The sequence below is a fragment of the Tachypleus tridentatus genome, chromosome 12 (assembly GCF_004210375.1).
Source record: "Tachypleus tridentatus isolate NWPU-2018 chromosome 12, ASM421037v1, whole genome shotgun sequence".
In the NCBI taxonomy this organism is placed as follows: Eukaryota; Metazoa; Arthropoda; class Merostomata; order Xiphosura; family Limulidae; genus Tachypleus; species Tachypleus tridentatus.
Window position 1 is genome coordinate 102774032 of NC_134836.1, and position 20981 is coordinate 102795012.

The window sequence follows — 20981 nt, forward strand, 5'->3', positions numbered from 1 at the left end:
TTTCTTTAAAAGAGACTTTTTCTTTGTAGCATTTTACACCATTTCTATTTCCTGTTTTGTATATCACTAAAACGTACCTCCTACGCAAAAATATAATCTATATTTATAACTATATAGTGTACCCCTTTTATCTCTGCACTGCCTCTGACTCATCTTCCTCCTGATACATTCTTACATGCAGTATCTCCGTATCAAGCCAGATTCCGTTTTAATGAAGGAAACTAAAATATCTGTAATCCCGATGGAAGAAATAGAACCGAACAGACCACGTGGTTGTTATTAAGTGAGATTAACTCTAATTTCTTGTCTTTCCACCTAAGTTTTGTATTTTTTACCTGTACATTATATATTTTGTTCTGTGACACAATACTTATATTTATATATATATCTATTCTAATAGATAATTTGTTCCAACAACATGGCCTAGAAATAGGTTTCATTAAGGTGACTTTTTTTAATCAGTGTTAAGCTGGCAGGGTGATCTCATTATCCTCAGACGTCGGGGTGCTTTGACTACAGAGATAATATTGATTGGTTTGGTTTGTTTTGAATTTCACGCAAAGCTACTTGAGAGCTATCTGCGCTAGCCGTCCATAATTTACCAGTGTAAGACTAGAGGGAAGGCGACTAGTCATCACCACCCACAGCCAACTCTTGAGCTACTCTTTTACCAACAGATAGTGGGATTGACCGTGACATTATAACGTCCCCACGGCTGAAAGGGTGAATATATTAGGTGTGACGAGGATTCGAACCCGCAACCCTCGGATTATGAGTCGATTGCCTTAACCACCTGGCTATGCTTGGCCGGTAATTCTGATTAAAAGTAATATAGACAGAGCCCTTTCAGAAGTTCGACTTATCAATTATTTATTCTTAAAGAAAGGTTTCTATTCATTTATCCGTGTGTTATATCTCTTTTACCTATTTATAAGGCTTCCAACGATACAGTGTATTCTTTGACATGTAGAAGCTGTTATCTTAGTTACGTATTGTGACTTGTATCTTTCTACACACGCAATGCATCCATCAGCAAACTACTTGTCTGTTGCAGTAGTCTTGGATTACTATTAAATGACGATTACAATGTATCAAGTCTGCTTGATTTGTTGAAAACCAGATTTCATGATGTCGGTGTTAATGGAGAACTGATCGACGAGTCTAATAAAGCTAGTGGTAGTAAGTCTGGTTACTAATAAATATAATGTAATATGTCTAGTTAATGAATTGAGGAACATTTCTTTGAGTCCAAGTTTACGTGGTTTGTTGAAAAGTTAAGTGCATTATGGAGCAAACACAGTTGAGCTGTTGATCAGTGGGTCAAAGTGTGTAAGTCTGGCAAACTTATTGAATGACTAGTCTAGTTGAACTTATATGGTTGACTCTACCAACCTTGTTGACAAACCTGATGGAGCACTTCTAGTCAAGTCTACCAACCTTGTTGACTAGCGTGATGAAACCTGTGTAGACAAGTCTACTAACTTTGTTGATTGGCTTGATGGAGGAAATCTAGTCAAGTTTGATAGAATACGTTTGGTCAAGTCCATCGACCATACTGATTGCCCTGTTGGAGCATATATAGTCAGGTCGACTAAACTTGTTGACCGGCTTGATGTAGCATATCCGGTTAAGTCAACAGGCAGTACTGAATGCTCTAATAGAGCATATCTACCATCATACTTACTGGCTGGCCTATTGGAGAATGTCTAGTCAAGTCTACTAAAGCTGTCGACTGGCTTGATAAAGCAAGTCTGGCCAGCTTTGTTGAAAGACTGACCTTACGTAAGATGCTTAGTTAAGTCTACTAACGGTCAGTTGCAAACTCACTTTGTTAACCTGAAGATGACCTAAGAAGGTCGAAACGTTGTTCTCTAGTTTATATTAATAAATTTTTAATACCCATACCAGACGTCTAGAGATATATTTTTACTTCGAGTTTTTTTCATTACGAATCACAAGTCTACTAACGTTGTTGATTGGCCTAATGGAGCACGTTTAGTCATCTTATTAACTGGTGTAATGGAGCGTATCTGGTAAGCATTGTAGAATGACTGGCCTAATAAAGTAAGTCAAGTAAACTTCATTGAATGAGTAGTCTGATGCAGAATGTCTCGTTAAGTCTACCAATATTGGTGACAGACTTAATAGACCAAGTGTGGTTAACTTTGTTGAATGAGTGTTGTGATGAAGCGTGTATCAAAATTATGTAAAATAATTATTTAAAATAATACAAACAAAAAGCACATTGAACAAGAACCGTATTGGTATACGTTTTTTGTTTCTTTTGGCTTACAGATACAAGGTAATTAAGTTTAAACCATATATGTGACTTATTGTGGTGATACGTTTTGTGTTGAAAGACGTCACTGAAGTGCTACAAAACAAAGGTATTTGTCCTTTCTTGTAACATGAGTTTATTATGTACGTAGCAGGTTATAAAAAGTAGTGATTTAATCTAATAGGTTGACAGGCTGAGAAGTTACAATAAGCGAGGTCTATTGAATCGTGAGTGTTTGTCATAGACATGACTGCGTTTACTACATTTTTGGTCATGTAAAATAATTCTTGCTGGATAAAATATTGCTCTTATTAGGGAGGCATAAAAGCAACTATGTTTATTTACAGAAGTACAACTTATTCTAAAGATAGGTTTTAGCGCGTTAAAAAAGTCGTGGATCACGAGAAATTATTTTGAATTTTATGTAAATCTTAGTTTATCCTTCAGTTGACTAAAATTTCTGAAAGAGAAAAAATATGTACTTGTGTGTATATATATAAATAATAAATTAAGTAGCTTGAAAATTATTATTTGCATTAATTACTTTCATTGTTAATAAGCGATTAAAATCATTCCTATAAAACAATAATGAACTTAAGTAGGAAGTAGAAGAATCTTTAAAAGTAACTTACTTCCCACAACTGGTTCAACAAACAGTAGGAACTGAGTCTTTGTGAGTGCAAGCACTCAACTCTTACCCTTAAATGATTTTTCCATGATTGCTGGTTAGTTTAACTCAACCTCTGGATTTTGTCTGATAGACATCAGACAACATCTCTGACTATATCTGTTATGATTTTAAGGTGGTGACAGGGACTTAAAAATTATTTTCTAAATACCTTCTTAATGCTTATTATATGTATATATATAAGTACATATAATTCACTTCAATTTCTCTGTGATTGAAAGTAAATCAACTTCATGAGTAGTAAGTGTTTTAAATTGTATTTCAGCTTCTAAGCGTTGTTAGCAGTTTACCATTTAGCTGTCAATAAAAAGAGTTTTTCACACCACGTTTCCTGTCTCTATTATTAACTAATACGTCTAGAAGGCTTAAACTTCATGGGTGCCGTAAGTCACGTGAGAGAGCGGGCAGAGGGTACGAAAGACTATATGTAGTAAGTGGTTGAAATCAGGTGAGAGCTCGGTCTGCCTATACGAACACAGCGCGCACTTAGCTCGCACTGATAGCTGGTAAAGTGTTAAGATACAGACACGAGGCACATGTGCGCAGCCTTGTCAAATCCGGGGATTGCTTGGCGCCTTCTTGCCGGCCATCTCACACCTTGTTAACGTGGTAGTAAACAAAATGAAAAATTAATCTGGTCCGAACACCTTCTTATGCCACTTCGAAGCTTCAAACGCCGGCCGCTAGTCGGGGTGCTCATCGCCCAATTTCCCGTGAAGTTATAGGGTCTGCCGGAGGGGTTGCCCAGTACCCCACTGAGCTCAGAAGAAGAGGGATGTCCAAGTCTGAAGAACTGACGGTAGCCCTCGTGGGTTTGGTTGCAGCAGTTCTATCGCAATCAGTAGAACAGAACCTCGACAATGGCCCGGGGCAATCAGACACAATACTAATCAATGCATGTCCGCAATGTCTTACGGTATTAGATCGGCACGTGGGGAAGCAGCTGAAGCTCGAGGCTGTCAAACAACAGATTCTTTCCAAACTAAACCTACACCAGCGGCCCAACATGACATCCCCTGTAACTAGGGAGGTCGTTCTAGAAGCCCTCCGGCGGAGCTCGGGACATTTATTTCCTGAAGCTTTGCCGCAGGACCAGCCAGCTGGAGAGACAACTGAAGACCAGGAGCAAGACGAAGACGACCATGAGGAGTTCTACGGAAAAACCTCAGAAATTATAGTCTTCTCCGAACATGGTAGGTGAAAGTTCTCAAGCTATTGTTTTAATCCATTCGTAATTGCTCTAACTTTAAGCACTTAGGAACACAGGAGAGACTACTTAATTAACAGTTGTTTATTTTTTCATAGTTGTTCATAGAACGCAAATTTAAAATAATTACAATCTAATTATCCGCTACAATTCATTAGGTACAAACTTATTTTTATATTTTCTGCTGCAAATAATATCTAGGCATTAAAGTGCAAATTGACATTAATTACTTAAAGCACGCGCCACATTTACACACAGTTATTTGCAGTTATAAACTATAGTCATGCGCACGAAAAAAGTAGTGCATTACATCTTCTCTGACGTTGTTTTTATGGTAATTATCAAAACTGAGGTAATGAAGCCCACGAGTATATTTATAATATTATGAAATATTCGTAGACTGTAGATACTGTGCCTTTTTTTCTTCTGTAGTTGTTTGCCCCACTTAATTACCTACCCTCACCCTTAACATACAGAAAACATTTGCGTCTGAACATTAAATATTCGTGTTATTCGCAATAAAAGCTACTTATCAGTAAGAGTAAAACTTGATTTGTTACGAGATGACATGAACAGTTTTAAATTTCGATTTTTAAAATAAAATGTATAAAAATATGCAAACTGTTGTCTATTCTTAATTTTTTGTGGTGTTTTTTTCATTTGTCTAATTTCGACTTCTCCTGATCATTCGATTGTAGTATCATATCGATAAATTTTTATCATTGCATATTTTCAGTTTTGTAGTAATATTATCAATGTGTAATAAACAGTTTTTTTTCTTTGTAAGCGTAATCTTCATCCCAGTATTTAAGTTACGTGTATTTCCCAAGGCAAAAGTAATGGTCAATTCATCTTCCTCTAATTTGGAATATATATATTGAATTATTAGTTTCAATATAGGCCCGGCATGCCCAGGTGGGTTAATGCGTTTGACTCCTAATTCAAGGTCGCGGGGTCGAATCCACGTCGCATCAAACATGCTCACCCTATCAGCCGTGGGGATAGTATAATGTGAGGGTCAATCCCACTACACGTTGGTAAAAGAGTAGCCCAAGAGCTCGTAATGGATAGTGATGACTAGCTGCCTTCCCTCTAGTCTTACACTGCTAAATTAGGGAGGGCTAGCGCTGGTAGCCCTCGTGTAACTTTGCGCGAAATTCAAAAACAAAAAACAAACATATAACTCGAATACTATAAATATCATAAACTCTTATTAATCGGAAAACTACACATAATTGACCAGGAATATTCTTAAATTTCGGACATTAAAAACTGTGCAATTTTAGAGAATTAACTTTGAATATTAATATTTCTTAACAATTAACGAGGCACTTGATTCGCAATCCGAGAATCGCTGGGTCGAATCACCATCACAACAAACATGTTTGCCCTTTCAGCCGTGGGGCGTTATAATGGTTCGATCAATACCACTATTTGTTGGTAAAGAGTAGCTCAAGAGTTGGCGGTGGGTGGTGATGACTAGCTGAATCCTAGTCTTACACTGCTAAATTCAGCGCAGATAAGTTTCACGCGAATTTCAAAAAGCAAAACAAACTTAGTTTCAATATTGCCAGTTTAGCTCAGCACCACTAGATGTCGTCTTTTCCAGAGAGTATCTATACTTATATGGATAAAACTTTGTTCGTATTTTTATTTCGTTAAAATAAATATGTTTCGTCATGCTCTGTTCATCATTTTATTATTTAAATATTTATGTGATATTGTACTTTTTTAGCGTAATCATATTTTACAATATCAAGCGTAGTGACTTGTAAAATCACATTCAATCTTTTAACTTACAATCAAAGTGCTATTCAAAGGCAGAATGATATACAGCCAATATAACTTTTGTATATGAACATTTTAATCATTCCAGCAAGGGGTAAACAGGTTTACTAAACCTTATCTTAACTATTTCAGTTCAGGTAGGTATGGTTCTTTTTTTTTATCATAAATCATTAAATGAATGTATTCATTGTTTTGTAACGTGTTTTTTTTTTACTTTTGTCATTCTATAGTAATGTTTTTTTCTTTTGTCATTGTATAGTAATGTTGTTTTTACTTTTGTCATTGTATAGTAATGTTGTTTTTTACTTTTTTCAAAATTTTGATATAGTAAGTACATACCCTCTTATATAACAAACATATATTTTCAAAAAAAACAGTTTATTTTCACAAAATTTTAATGAAACTAAATATTAATGATAATTGGTAGCATAAATCGGTAGAATCTTAACATTTAATATTCTAGTTAACCTGAAAAAAAATATTTTCGCTACGGTTGATGTTTTATTTATCTATTTATAAAACACAGTTTATTTTCCTGATTTGTTTTTAATATAGATAAAACATCAACCGAAGCGAAATTTATTTTTTAGGTTAACTAGAAGATTAAATGCTGAGGTTCTTCCGATTTACGCTTCCAGTTATCATTAATATTTATTTTCATTAAACGTAAAGGCTTCAACTTTGTAATTAACATGTTTCATCAGTTTAATTTGTCTCAAAAGATGCAAGGTTTTCTCGATCGTACATTTTGAAAACTTTTAGGAATGATTCATTCTTATATTCCAAAACTATTTCTACATTTGTTTTGTTGTTTATTTTTGTTAACGTAAGCACAAAAAATTCAAAACAAAAAAACATTGGGAAAAATTAAGCATTATTAGAAAAAGGAAAATATGTGTGTTTCGCAGAAAGAAATACAAATTACAATATTACTTTAATTAATGAGTAATACATTTCTTTGTTAAGCTTTAACAACACATTGTTTAATGTGGTTCATTCTCATACAGTACTTAAGCTTCTGTACCCCCTTGCTGGAACAGCGGTAAATCTTCGGATTTACAACGCTAAAATCAAGGGTTCGATTCCCCTCTGTGAACACAGCACATAGTCCGATGCGGCTTTGCTATAAGAAAACACACACACTTGTGCTTCTAGAAGAAAATAGGTATGTAGTCTCAGAGAATGTTTTGTTTTACTTCAGCATACGAACAGATAAGTGAAAAAATATATACAGATAACACATGCGTAGTCTCATATCTGTTTTATGTGCATTGACAAGAAAAATTATTAAATATTATATTTAAAGCATTATATTATACAAAAGAATCGTTGAAAGATTACACGTCACTCATTATTACACAAAAAACATATATATATATAAACTTACATTTTACAACACTATGGGCTATGCTCTGTTGTTGACTTAATCTCACAGGAGTGTCTTACGTCAACAACCAAATTATTTAACCCTGAAAGCAATGTGTAAAGCACTCTTGTGATCTCCGAGTAAAATAGGTGCCTGAGCTTCAGCTGGCCAACATTTGTTTGTTTGTTTGTTTTAATTTCGCGCAGAGCTTCACGGGGGCTATCAACGCTAACCGTCCGTAATTTAGCAGTGTAAGACTAGAGGGAAGTCAGCTAGTCATCACCACCCACCGCCAACTCTTGCGCTACTCTTTTATCAACAAATAGTACGATTGACCGTACATTATAACGCCCACACATCTGAAAGGGCAAGCATGTTTGGTATGACGGGGATTCAAATAGGCTATCTCCAGTTTACGAGCAGAGTGCCTTAACCACCTGGCTATGCCGGGCCAACCAACATTTGTGAAACAATGTATAACTAAATCTTTTTATGCGTTCTGTTGTAGGACCTACGATATGACATATGTGTGTGGTACATTGTGCAGTGGACTCTGCGTCATATACTGATTTTCCTTTCTTTCTTTCTTTTTTAAATTCCAGTATAGTGGCCTTAAATACGTATATAATGCATCCCAGGGAATTTCCCAAAGTGTTCTACTGGTTATATATTGTACAGATCACATGATAAAGTGACGTGACCACCGCATTTCTTCAGTGGGATAACACGCTTTCTTAAAACTTGTAGGATAAATCTCATACTTGTTACTTTATTTTCGCAAATGTAAATCGCTATTCAGCCATGACAAACTTGCAAAAAAAAAAAACGAACAAACGAAGAAAAACAAGAAAAATAAAGGGACAGCTATGATTTCGCTTGTACAAAATCACTCCCTATTAGTTCAGAAAAATCATAGAAGAGAATGTCAGAGAATCCAATAATGAATCCCAAATAAGTTTTGGACAAGATATCTGTAAAGTGCGCGTTGCGTGCATGCGTGTATACACGATATGAATGTTTCGCAACTATGAAAAGTAGGACTTATAACGTCATGCAAGCGATGTTTGCTAACAAATGAATGAACGTGACGTCACATAACAAAGGATTCTATCGTGAAGCCATAAATAACCTGTTTAACTGGTTTTGAAACTGTAGCAAAAACCGAAACTTTGTAGCAAAAATACTGTAAAAATAAATCAGTAAATGGAATAATCACTGCTGTCTCAGTGAAGAAGTAAAATACTTTTATGATACTAGTAACAAAACAGACTCTAAACAACTGAAGAACAAACATGTTTGTTAAGCCTTCAAATGCTCTATAAACAGTACATAAAGGCGTGCCCTATGACCTGCCCTCGCCGACCCCTCCATCAGAGAATTACCAATTAAAAGCCAGAGCTCATTCTTCGCGTTTGTTCTCACACTCAGCAAACAACTTGATACTAAACACCTGGTAGAAGCTCTCGGTTCGCAAGAAAAATGTGAAACCTGCACACCAGAGTAAACAAACCAATAAATAAGAATGCAAGGGGGCGTTATTTAATTTCCATGATTGCTTAATACCGATTATTAAACAGAAATATATAGAAGAAACAACAGATAAGAAATACAGTAAGATAAATAGTACCAACAGAAAACAACGAAGATAAAAAGTAATTTAAATAAATTATTACATATACTTTGAGCTTTAAAATAAAGCAAAATGGATAAAGAAAAAGTTGAAGTCACCGAAATTTCACACACACACACACACACATAGAAATGAAGTACGCTATCACACACAAAGTAAACAAGCAATTAACATACATTTTTCCTGAAAAACGAAAACTATTGGTAAGCGAGACTTGCATGTTCGTTGACTGCTTACTGAACAAGTGTTTTAGTAAGTTGAACAATGAAATCTGTCATTTTCCATCAGCATCCATTTTATTATGTTAGGAAAAGTCCCAAAGTGTATTACAGTTGGTATGCAGAATCCATAATTTATTTATTACCGATTATGTTTTCGAACAGTAGAAATACCTGCAGGTCTATAGTGCTGTAGAAACAGACAAAATAAACAAGGAAATCAATTTTATGACTGCGAACAAGTATAATTAGCTCTTTGCAATAACCAGTCAAACAAAAACAACAAAATAAAAAAATTATACCAACAAATTATCGACACTTTGAAATTCAGCAAACTAAAACATTGTTTACCGGTATAACTGATGGACTTATCTTTAACTAAATTATACCAACAAATTATTGACACTTTGAAATTCAGCAAACTAAAACAATGTTTACCGTATAACTGATGGACTTATCTTTAACTGTTCTCATTCTAATACTATACCATTTGTTTCTCTGAAAAAACTTAAGGCTTTCACAGAATTTACAATCAGAATCCCGAAATTCAGACCTAGTACAAATAATTAGTAAAAAACTTAACGTGCTGGCCAAGAATTTCAGATACAACATTTCAACTATGAACTATTTGTCTAAACTTTATTTTAGGTTTTACTTCAACAAAAAGGCCCGACATGGCCAAGTGATTAAGGTACTCGTTTCATAATTCGAGGGTCGCTGGTTTGAATCCACATCGCTCCAAACATGCTCACCCTTTCAGCCGTGGTAGCATTATAATGTAACGGTTAACCCTACTATTCGTTGGAAAAAGAGTAGCCCAAGAGTTGGCGGTGGGTAGTGATGATGACTAGCTGCCTTTGCTCTAGTCTTACATTACTAAATGAGGGACGGCTAGCGCCTGTAGCCCTCGTGTAGTTTTGCGAGAAATTCAAAAATAAACAAACTTCAACAAAAAATAATTATAAAACTCTATAATTTCTCTAGTGTGCATTTGTTTATAATGATGTCATTTATTGAAGAAAATAACTACTTTAATCGTATTTTATGCACCATCATTTTCGATAAAAAGAACAAGAAATAAATCTTATTTTCAATTTAATAAGAATTAGCTAACCGTTAAATAAGGTCAGTATGAAACACATATTTAAAAAAAATTAATTAAAAATATTGTCCTCTCATAAGTCACGTGCATAAAATAAATTCAATCGCAATGTCTACGGAATTTCACATTTATGAGTGAGTATAATATATTTTGTATTATTTATTATTATTAGATATGAAATAATTCTATTGAGAAATAAAAATAAAATCGTAGGATTAAAGAGATAAAAAGAAAAATATTAGTGGATATATATATATGTGTGTGTGTGTGTGTGTGTGTCCATTCGTCCCAATTTTTTGTTACATAATATATCTACGCCGATAAATATATATTTAACATGTATCACGTTAAAATGTTGAGTGCGAATTTGTGTTGCATTTTTCGCGCAAAAGTACACGATGGGATATCTGTGCTTTGTCCATTGCATATATCGAAACTAGATTTTTAGTTATAAGTCCTTCAGCTTACAAAGAACGTTTTCTACTATTTGTTGATGTAATGTATTTTATTGATGACGCAATAGTTAAAAGGCACATTTTCACTGTTTTTGATACAAAATTTAGTCATAGCTGCCCAGCTAACATGCTTGACTTTCTACAATTCAATTATAGCTGCCCAGCCAACAGACTTGACTCTTTCTATATAGCGAAATTAAATCCATACACTCATTTACTACACATTTTGACTTCTAATAAAACATAAAGGAAAAGAAATACTTATAGTTAACACAACTTTCTGAGAAATATCACAACCTTTTCTTTTATACAGGGTCTTCTTACAAGAAGTCTTGGCATAGGCTGGATATCTTTACACGTTGTAACGGATTTATCGTTATACATTGATTAATATCTGCGTTTGTTTTAGTTTAATGCATATGACGTATACTGTTAGACGTGTATTGCACAAATTCCGTCTGTTTTCTAAATTTGTAGAAGATTCTCGAGAGTAAGAATCAACAATATATGGTTGACGAAAGCGCTAGTGTATCTTCGAATATTGTTGAACTTTCAAGAATCTGTTCTAATGAGTACATAAAAGCAAGCCATCGCAAGACATCGACAGACAGTAATATAATATTATTTGTCAGCTACAGTCAGTATACAATAAGCGTCGAAAGCTATAATTGTGAAACAAGCTTATTAATCAGAAAACTACAGATATTTGTCTGGGAAAGTTTATAGATTTTGAACATTGCAGACTTCAGTGAATTAACTTCGGATGCTAGTAGTTCTATGAGGACATTATATAACTTCATCGGTAAAAAGTCAGCTTGCAAAGGGTAAGGTCAGGCAAGAATAAAGAGTTAGTTAGCTTAAGCAACGTGTAACAGTATCAACTCAGAATTAATTCGCTCGTCGTGGACCTGGACCATCGATAAAATATTCAGTTCCCGAGTAGATAGAAGACTGAGTATTGTTTGTAAGCTTATAAAAATCTTGTATGTAAACCATTATTTGAAATAACTATTTGTAATAATCATTATTATTAATTGTATTATTAATGTTTATGTGTATCAATCTTGTTGACAAATATAAATTTATGATATATCGATATTCAATTAATTTCTAAATTAAAACTAAAATTTCCAGCCATTTGAAATCGTAATACTTAACCTACGTAATATAATAAATCTGAAATTTGTCCGAGATAAATCATAATCCGTAACAATGCTTAGAAAATATACTGAAAATTACCGGCCTCAAACAAATCGTTACAATACTCAATACTTTCAATCCGTACCACCTCCACACGTTTATCAATACTAAGTGCCATTATCTCCAAATCTGTTAACATAGCAACCAAAGTTTGGAATACACTGTTAGTAACAGAAGTCCTGACGCATGTTTGAACTTTTCTGTTTATAAAGGCTTAGCATTTAACTGCTTTATTAGTAGTTAACTAATTTGAGACATTTTATATTTATATATTAATTAACCTAGAAACAAATGAGTAACCATTTCGTACTTATTAAAACTGAGGAAAAATTAATCTTTGCAATAACCCATTAATCTATATGTAAGTATTAGGAGAATTGTGATTAGGAGAATAATTTAAGTTTCTCTAACCCTACGCCTTTTTTTCATTAATACACATAGATCTGTTTTTCACAAAGTTTTCATGTATTTATTAAAATGTTTGGTTTGTTCTTATGAAAATATGACGAGTAGGAGAGCTTGTTTTTGAATTTCGCGCAAAGCTACACGAGGGCTATCTGCGCTAGCCCTCCCTAATTTAGCAGTTTAAGACTAGAGGGAAATCAGCTAGTCATCATCACCCACCGCCAACCCTTAGGCTACTGAATTGACCGTCCCATTATAAAGTCCACACCGTTGAAAGGGCGAGCATATTTGGTACGACGGGGATTCGAACCTGCGACCCTCAGATTACGAGTCGAACGCCTTAACCCACCTGGCCATGCCGGTGCGAGTAGGAAATGAAAGTAAAAAATATTCCTTCATATGAATGAAAAAAAAGCAACAGAAAACAGGGTTCGTAGTACAAAAAAAATTCTAAGTTTCATCCTTAAATGTTTGTTGGTTTACTTTGTTTTCAATAATCACCATTAAATTTTGAAACTTCAAAGGAGTCAGAATTTTTTTTAATGCGTTTATGATGCAAATTGAAGATACAGAAGTAAGCACCACGAGGTAAATGTTTTCAACGAATCTTCTCATATATAGTAATTCATTAAATTATTCACGTGCATCTAGTGCATGCCATTAAAATTATTAATACTCCATTTTTATGAATGGTAATATTCTGTTTCGTCCGATCTGAAAGCAAATTAAGCACGTTCCTTCCCTTCTTTTTGTAATTCAAGGAAACAGTTTGTACGTAATACAACTTTGAAAACTGAGTGTTTTCGCAGTCGCTCTTGCAGAAAACGCCGTTATTGCTAGCACAGCGGGGAGTGAGGTATGGGGAAGAACATTCCCGAGACATTCAAGTATATTATGAGAAAGATGGCTCATACTAACGTTAATAAAATGTTAATGAATAAAATATACACTTTTGGTCACGAGCGTCACAGCAGTATTAAATACACCAGACGACCAGACTCAGGAAATAGTAACAATTAAATAATAAACATTAGGTAAGGACAACATGTGGCGATTTTCAGCATATTAAAGTCTGCGTCTCTGTTTTATTTTAGACCTGAGGTTATGCATTTGCACTTTGCAAAAACAACAACAACAAAATGTGTTTGACCGCTAAAAGGTCCATATCTGTGCTGCGGCCTCACAGCATGGCTCGGGATAGTGACCTCAGTGACGTTTGAGTTCGACCGGGCTTGTTTCTTCCACAGGTTTACCTTGTGGAGCTGTGTGCATGGTCGTGTCTGCCAGCTGAAGGAACGTGAGCACAAAAGTAATATGAAACAAATAACTGTGTGTGTGTGTGTCACTTTAGTGCTTCTAGACACACTAAAAACAAGTCTTTTTATAGCTAATACTGGTGTTTTAACCATAATTGATTATTTCGCTATTGAAATACGCGCCACTTGAAGGAATGTGACTGTATAACTAATACAAAACAAATAGCTGTTGAGTCTATTTTCCTTGTATGACTGGCTTCTGGACGCGCTACGAACAGTTTTTTTTATAGATAATATGGATATTTTAACAAGAATCGTCGATTTTGCTTTTGTACACCTGTCATCGGCTTCATCGTTTGAAGTAATGCGAACGTAGAAGTAATATAAAACAAATAGCTATGATCTATTTTGTTCTTGCAGGGTTTCCAGACGCGCTACAAACAACGTTCAGAACCGATGATTTCTCTGTTGGATACCTGCCAACGGTTTCAACATTCTGTTATTTTGATAAATACCTTTTATTTATTCTTCTGTGTCTCACCATCAGACATTACGTCAGGGATAAACAAAAATGTAAAACTTGATTTTATTTGCCAATAGTTTCTTTACACCTGTTGTGACAAACGTATCTTGATAAAAATTGTCTACAAATCTAATGAGTGCTGTCTGATTTAGAATTGGATTTGTTTATTTGTTGTTGTTGTTTTTGTTTGTTTGTTTTTAATTTCGCGCAAAGCTACACGATGGCTACCTGCGCTAGCCGTTCCTAATTTTGAAACGATAGAGCAGAGAGAAAACAGTCAACAACATCGACTATCAACTCTCGGGTTACAATTTTACCAACGAGTAGTGGGATCGATTTTTACATTATAATGCTCTCACTTCTAAAAGGCTGGTTTGTTTGAATTTCACGCAAAGCTACACGAGAACTATCTGTGGTAGTCGTCCCTAATTTAGCAGTGTAAGCCTAGAGTGAAGGCACCTAGTCACTACTACTCACCGTCAACTGTTGGGCTACTCTTTTACCAACGAATAGCGGGATTGACCACCACATATAACCTCACTTCTGAAAGGGCAAGCATGTTTGTCGACGGGATTCGAACACGTAGAATGAGACTTGAATGAACTAATGATTAGGTCATGCTAGGCTTATAGCTCTTGTTGCAGCATTGAAAAGTACGATATGATATTAAGCAAATTTTCAAATAGATGTGGAATAAAATTTATAATTAAAAATATATTAACATTAAAATATAAATATCGAAAATTAATTTACAAATTCCTAAGTAAATACACGCATAATGGTTTGAAATTCATAATTTTTATAATGTGACAAAACAATTATATGTAAAAATATTTCTGGCGATTATCTAAAATAAATATTATTGATATGATAACTAATAATCAAGATATAAGTAATCAGACAACACCGCATATGTAACTAAAAATAATCCTGGAAATTTGTTATCAATAAATGTGACAATGAAAGCTATAAAAATATGAAAAGTACCGCTGTTCAAACCTCATTAATATTTAACACTAGTAAAAATGTAGAAAGAAAACAAAAACTTAGAATTTGAAACCCATATATTTGGCTTCATAAAGGTCTATCGATTGCATAAAACATATTGTATTATAAAGGAAAAAGCTTCTAGTGTGGCTTTTTTTATATTGCACCACGTGATAAAGAACAGAAAAGAAACAAATATTTAAACTTTTGTGGGCATGTTTTTCTGTTTTTGTTGTTTTTTGAAGTTTCCTTTATCTACTTTATCTGCAAGGCATACATTTTATATTTTATTTTAAAGCGAAGTTACATTTGGCTCTCTGCTGTGTTTATCGTGGAGAACAGAGCCTCGAATTTTAGCGTTGTGAGTCCATAAACATACCATTGCCCAGTCTCACCGATGGAATGTATGAAAGACCACGTAAACTCGGTTTTGTTTTATGGTGAATTTACTGTAATGTTGACCAAAAGGGCTTCAGTTGAGTTTCATCACAGATGCAGTTCCCTTTTATGTTTAAACATTTAACGGTTCGGATTCACGAGTAAACTTAGCCTACTTCACTTTGCTCTGTAGTTCTGGCTCATAATATGTTAACCTACTGACCTAGGTTAGAGTTGTTGAAGTCCAAATTGTGTTACCCACTGCACTTCACTGTTACAGATTGTCTTTGTTCTATTCGTTCGCCTGACACACTGCACTTAAAAGTCTTATAATTGAATAACCAAGTAAAGTGAAAAAAAACAACAACAAGAAACAAAAGTACGAGATGTCTAGGATTTTTCTAGAGATAATTTTAATCTGACCATAGTCTGTGCAGATGAGTTTTCGCAAATGCTGTGTGGTTGTAACATAAGTTAAGCCTACGTACACACTTGTTAATTTGGTAAAAAGAGTTTTCTACTTAATATTTTCTCCGTGGCATTTACTGTAGTAGTTATTAATCTTTACCGGGGTGAATTTATTCCGTTCATTACTGGAGGGGGAAGGGTCTACACATTACGTGGTATCGAATAATTTTGCTTTCGACGATTACCACGCACGTGTAGAGAACTGGCCAAGAATAAAACAAATGGATGAAATATACATGTAAAATACACAGGGAACCCCAACACTAATTAATAGGACGAGCTGTAATATTACTGGTGTTTTTTTCTTCTGTGACTCATATCATTAGAAGGTCTGTAATCAACAAAACCACAGGCTCACAAATAATTAGATGCCTAAATGGTTGAAGAAAATCTATTTATAAAACCCATTGAGGCGTAGGGACCGTATAGGATTATAGGCTACGAAATGCCAAATACCACAGTGACTGTATGATAAGTATTGATTCTTTACGTCTTTTGACTCACTAAACACTACTAAATTACTTAAATGTCTCGGAAGAAATACAGACTTGCTAATAGTCGAACCAGAAGTATATTCAGTAATGTAATATGAATAACGACTTGCGTTCACAAAACCGACAGATAAGGCAACCGGTTTTTGACTGTGTATCACTACTTATTGATAAAAATCTTATTAATTCCTATAAGTTTTATTATAAAGAACGTTTCTGGTCATGACTGCACATTCTCGCTAATCATTTTATTGCACAAATTTCATTTACTTGATATGTCCCATAAAAATATTAAAACAAGCAAAAAGAAATTGAAAGTTGTATTACAATATACACTCTCAACGACTGCAAATTTGAGGTTGTAGTAATCGCCTAGCAATTATGATCTTGGTTAATTACCTATTTCTAATTATTAATTAGTTAATTTTATATTTGCATATTTAAAACATATTATGTATTATATCTAGTAACCTATGTAGAGAGCTGTAGGACTGGCATATGGGTTGAAATTATCCCTTTTACAGAAATGTTCCATTCGGGTAGAAATGAACGTGAAACGTTAATAACATAAACTGTATTTTTCTTGCAGGTGGTAGATGGAACGAGAATATTCTGTTGGACTTCTACCATCCCCAAAGCCGTTCTCAACGACTTCGAGTAGTATCGGCAAATCTGTGGATTCAGCTCCGTCAGAAAACGCCAAGAGTTTCAGATGAGACAACACCGAGAAATAATCTGACGCTATACGTATTCCAGGCAGACCGATTCCCAAACAATACAGTGAAAACACTGAGATGGCTCCGATCCCACGATGTTGAGTCTTCTACAGTTGGATGGCAGCGGTTTAACCTACGCGTCCCTGTACGGGATTGGTTTTCTAAGCCTGAAAGTACAAAATTAACTCTACTTGTTGACTGTAGTGGTTGTGGTACAGCTGTAGAACCAGTCCTTTTCAGCGGCGTTAACGGGATAAGAAGGAGAGGTCATCGGAGACGACATCGTCATTCCCATAGACATAACCAGTCATCGGCACCGGGTATCAGACCATTCTTAGCAATATCTACAGAGCCCATACCTCGACGAAGAAGCAGAAGATATGCTGTTACGTGTAACACTCATACCACTCAATGCTGTAAGCAGAGCCTGTGGGTTAGTTTCAAACAACTTAATTGGGACGACTGGATCGTGTGGCCCAGAGGGTACAGCGCTAATTACTGTGTAGGAGAATGTGGTCGATCTCCACAGACGCCCGACTTGTTTCCGGATCGCTATTATTATTCTCAAGTTTTAGATGAGTATCGTCGGAAGAACCCGTTTGCATCTATAACTCCTTGTTGTGCTCCAACAAAGTTGACAAAAATGTCGATAGTGTATCTTGATGGAGACCGAAATATTTACAAGGCCGATCTTCCAAACATGAAAGTGGAGGAATGTGGCTGTACGTAGTGACTGATATCAGTAAATAACTTGAAAATCCGTCCTAGTGTTGTGTCGATAAATCGGAAGATAATAGCCTTAAAGGTTTCTGGTCCAACTACCGATTCCAAAAATAAAAGTGATGTAATATTTTTCTGAGCTAGAATAGGTCAGAGGCCAATCTTAGCTCTGGTTGCGGGAGATTGTGAATTCTTGAATTAGTTCAAGTCGCACTGTGATAGTTCGTTTGTGGTGCCTTTGTTTTAAACGCCATGAAAAAAAGCTGTTTAACCTACAAGTTACTTCTTGCTTGTATTAATGCTCATCATTTATTATCTAACACCTTCAGAATTTAGCCTATGTTTCAAGTGGCCAGTAAATTCTTATATTTTGAACGTATCATAATTGTATTGAAAAAATCTATGGCTTGGTAGGTTAAAAGGAAGCTCAGCAATCTTAAGATATTTGTTAATAATATATATATTTTTTCCGTATTTTTATTCTACGTCGTAATAAATATTTTAAGTAATTCAAAGTCAGAGCAGGATTTATTCTTAAAATACTGTCTTTTTATTAAGTTGTGTGTGAAGGCAACAAAAAATAAAAAAATACTGTATTATAAAAACATTATTACAGAGTAACTTACATTCTTTAAAATTTTTAAGAACATATAATATTGTAAATTATCTTACTCAGTTTTAATTAGATTGTTCAAAACATTTAATTCGCGTGTTTTTGAAAGCAGTTTTCCTAATTAATACAGCATATTTCAGTACGTAACAAAAAAAGAATACTTTTTAGTTATATATGAGAAAAAATTTTTAGGTATTAGATTTAAAAAACTTACCCTTATATTAGTTCTCCGAGATATTAAAGAATGCATAACAAATGTTTGTATAATAAGTTAAAAATAAATGCTCCTATTTTTCATAGAACACGCGATTTGTTTATCAAGAATCAATTGATAAATTGCTCTTAATACAAGTTTAAATAGAAACTTATTAGAGAAACATATAGAGGACAAAGTTAATTCCAATTTGCAAAATAACATCATGAATTTTGATATTGCAAAAAAATTGTACGTTTCGAAAACAAATGTCTGTGACGCGTGTAGTTCACAACATCAATGCGTCGATTAACCTTCATTTCAATTTTATTCTCATAACTATGGCTTATTTCTTAATAGTTTCTGGTCTGTACACGATGAAGCTAACGATAATTTCATTTTCACGCCACGCTATATTCTATGCTTTATCAGAGAATAAAGTAAAGATACTGAAGAAAGTAATGATGGTGCAGTACGTTTGATAAACATTCACGTATGTTCTATACACGGTCAGACTTTATCTTGTAGAAACATGAAATGTGATTTTTTTTTCTGGGTGTATGCGATAAAGCCTTCATTAGGTCGAAGTATTGTCTTTATAAGAATAAAAAGCAATCCTTGTCTGTCTGAAAGCTGTCATAAAATATTTGGAAATGCGTTGTCTCAATGAGATCTACATAAAGAAATGACAGATATGTTCGTGAAGCTCATTAAAGCTAGTCATACCATATAAATACAGGCTACCAAATCTGTAAGAAAGAAAGTGGTATGAAAATTAAATTGGAGGTATTTGAAGTAAGTTGTATCTCACAAATTAGAGGAATCATCCAACTATAATACAATGTAGGTTGAATGTATTCTACATCTTAATACGCTGTTTGTCTGACTTAGAAATATTTTAAATTTTAACCTATATATATATATATATATATATATATACAGGTACCCTCATCATAAGAATAACAGTCAACTTATCTTTAATAATTTATTGTTACTTTACGTATAAGATCTGTTAAACAAACAAACAAAATATAGCAACTAAATAACAAAAATGTTAAATTTGATAGCAGTAGATTCTAGTATTGTTATAGAAGTGCTAATTTTGAAATCCATACTTGAAGCAACAAACGTGGAATGCCCTGTGATATTCTGTTGTGGATAAAGTTCATTGTATCGTTGATACGGAATTTTGAATAAAAGCTTTTGCTTGTATAAAAACATTTATTATTTTACATTCACACAGCTTTAAAAACAAAAAAATGTTTAGTTGTATTTAACACCAAATACTTCCCTTCTTGTTTCACATTCGGTCTTTACAAACTTGTTCAACACGACTTTTAAAATAAAAAAATGCTTAGGCTCTATCTATGCCTGTTATTTTCTATACAAATAAACCTTCATTTTTATTTCGAGATGTATTTTTCATTTCTATAGACACATAAGACGTAAAGGACTATGGTCTTATTTATATATACTTGTCAGTGAGTTTCAAAGTTCTGTATAATATTAATATCCAATCTACATCAACAAAGAAAACGGACAGATATGAATAAAAATAAAGATTATCAAACTACTATGAAAAGTTAGAAAGTGGCAAACTAGCTTTAGAACTCCAATCAGTTCCGACTTTGCACAGACAGAAACTAGCGAATGCTATGTAGTTTTATTCTTAATAACATCATTTAATGTTTGTAAGACAAGTTGCAAACTAAAATATTTCATGAACAAAGACGACCTTAGTACTTGTAACGTGAGTTTGTTATTTGTACCAACGACTACACAGTTTTTAACACAATAAAGTATTTTTCAAAGATTAAAGGAAGAACATTTTAGGAATACTACACTGAAAGTTTTATTATACTCGAAACACACGAAAAAAATTAATCTGTTTTATTTTTATCGAAAACAGTGCTCGCCCTTTCAGCTGTGGGGGCGTTGTAATGTCACGGTCAATCCCACTATTCGTTGGTAAAAGAGTAGCCCAAGAGTTGGCGGTGGGTGGTGATGACTAGCTGCCTTCCATCTAGTCTTACACTGCTAAATTAGGGATGGCAGCGCAGATAGCCCTCGTGTAGCTTTGAGTGAAATAATTTCTTTAGAATTCACTTTCTTATGAGAGACTGCAAAATTCAACCTCAAATCCAACACATGTGCGTGTGTTTTCTTATAGCAAAGCCACATTGGATTATCTGCTGATTTTAGCATTGTAAGTCCTTCAACTTATTGCTGCACCAACGGGGGACTCCAATACATGTAGTTGGGTTTCTCATAAATGGTGGCTCAGTATATTCTCAGTGGT

At 34.2% G+C, this 20981-nt stretch overlaps 1 protein-coding gene across 1 annotated transcript; it reads left to right on the top strand.

The window, feature by feature from the left end:
* The first annotated feature begins 3441 nt into the window (after nucleotides 1-3441).
* LOC143234187 (inhibin beta chain-like) lies at nucleotides 3442-19900 on the top strand. Its single transcript, XM_076471349.1, has 2 exons — nucleotides 3442-4159; nucleotides 17030-19900. The coding sequence occupies exons 1-2, from the start codon at nucleotides 3742-3744 to the stop codon at nucleotides 17884-17886; spliced, it is 1275 nt and encodes a 424-aa protein (XP_076327464.1). The 5' UTR covers nucleotides 3442-3741; the 3' UTR covers nucleotides 17887-19900.
* Nucleotides 19901-20981: the final 1081 nt, after the last annotated feature.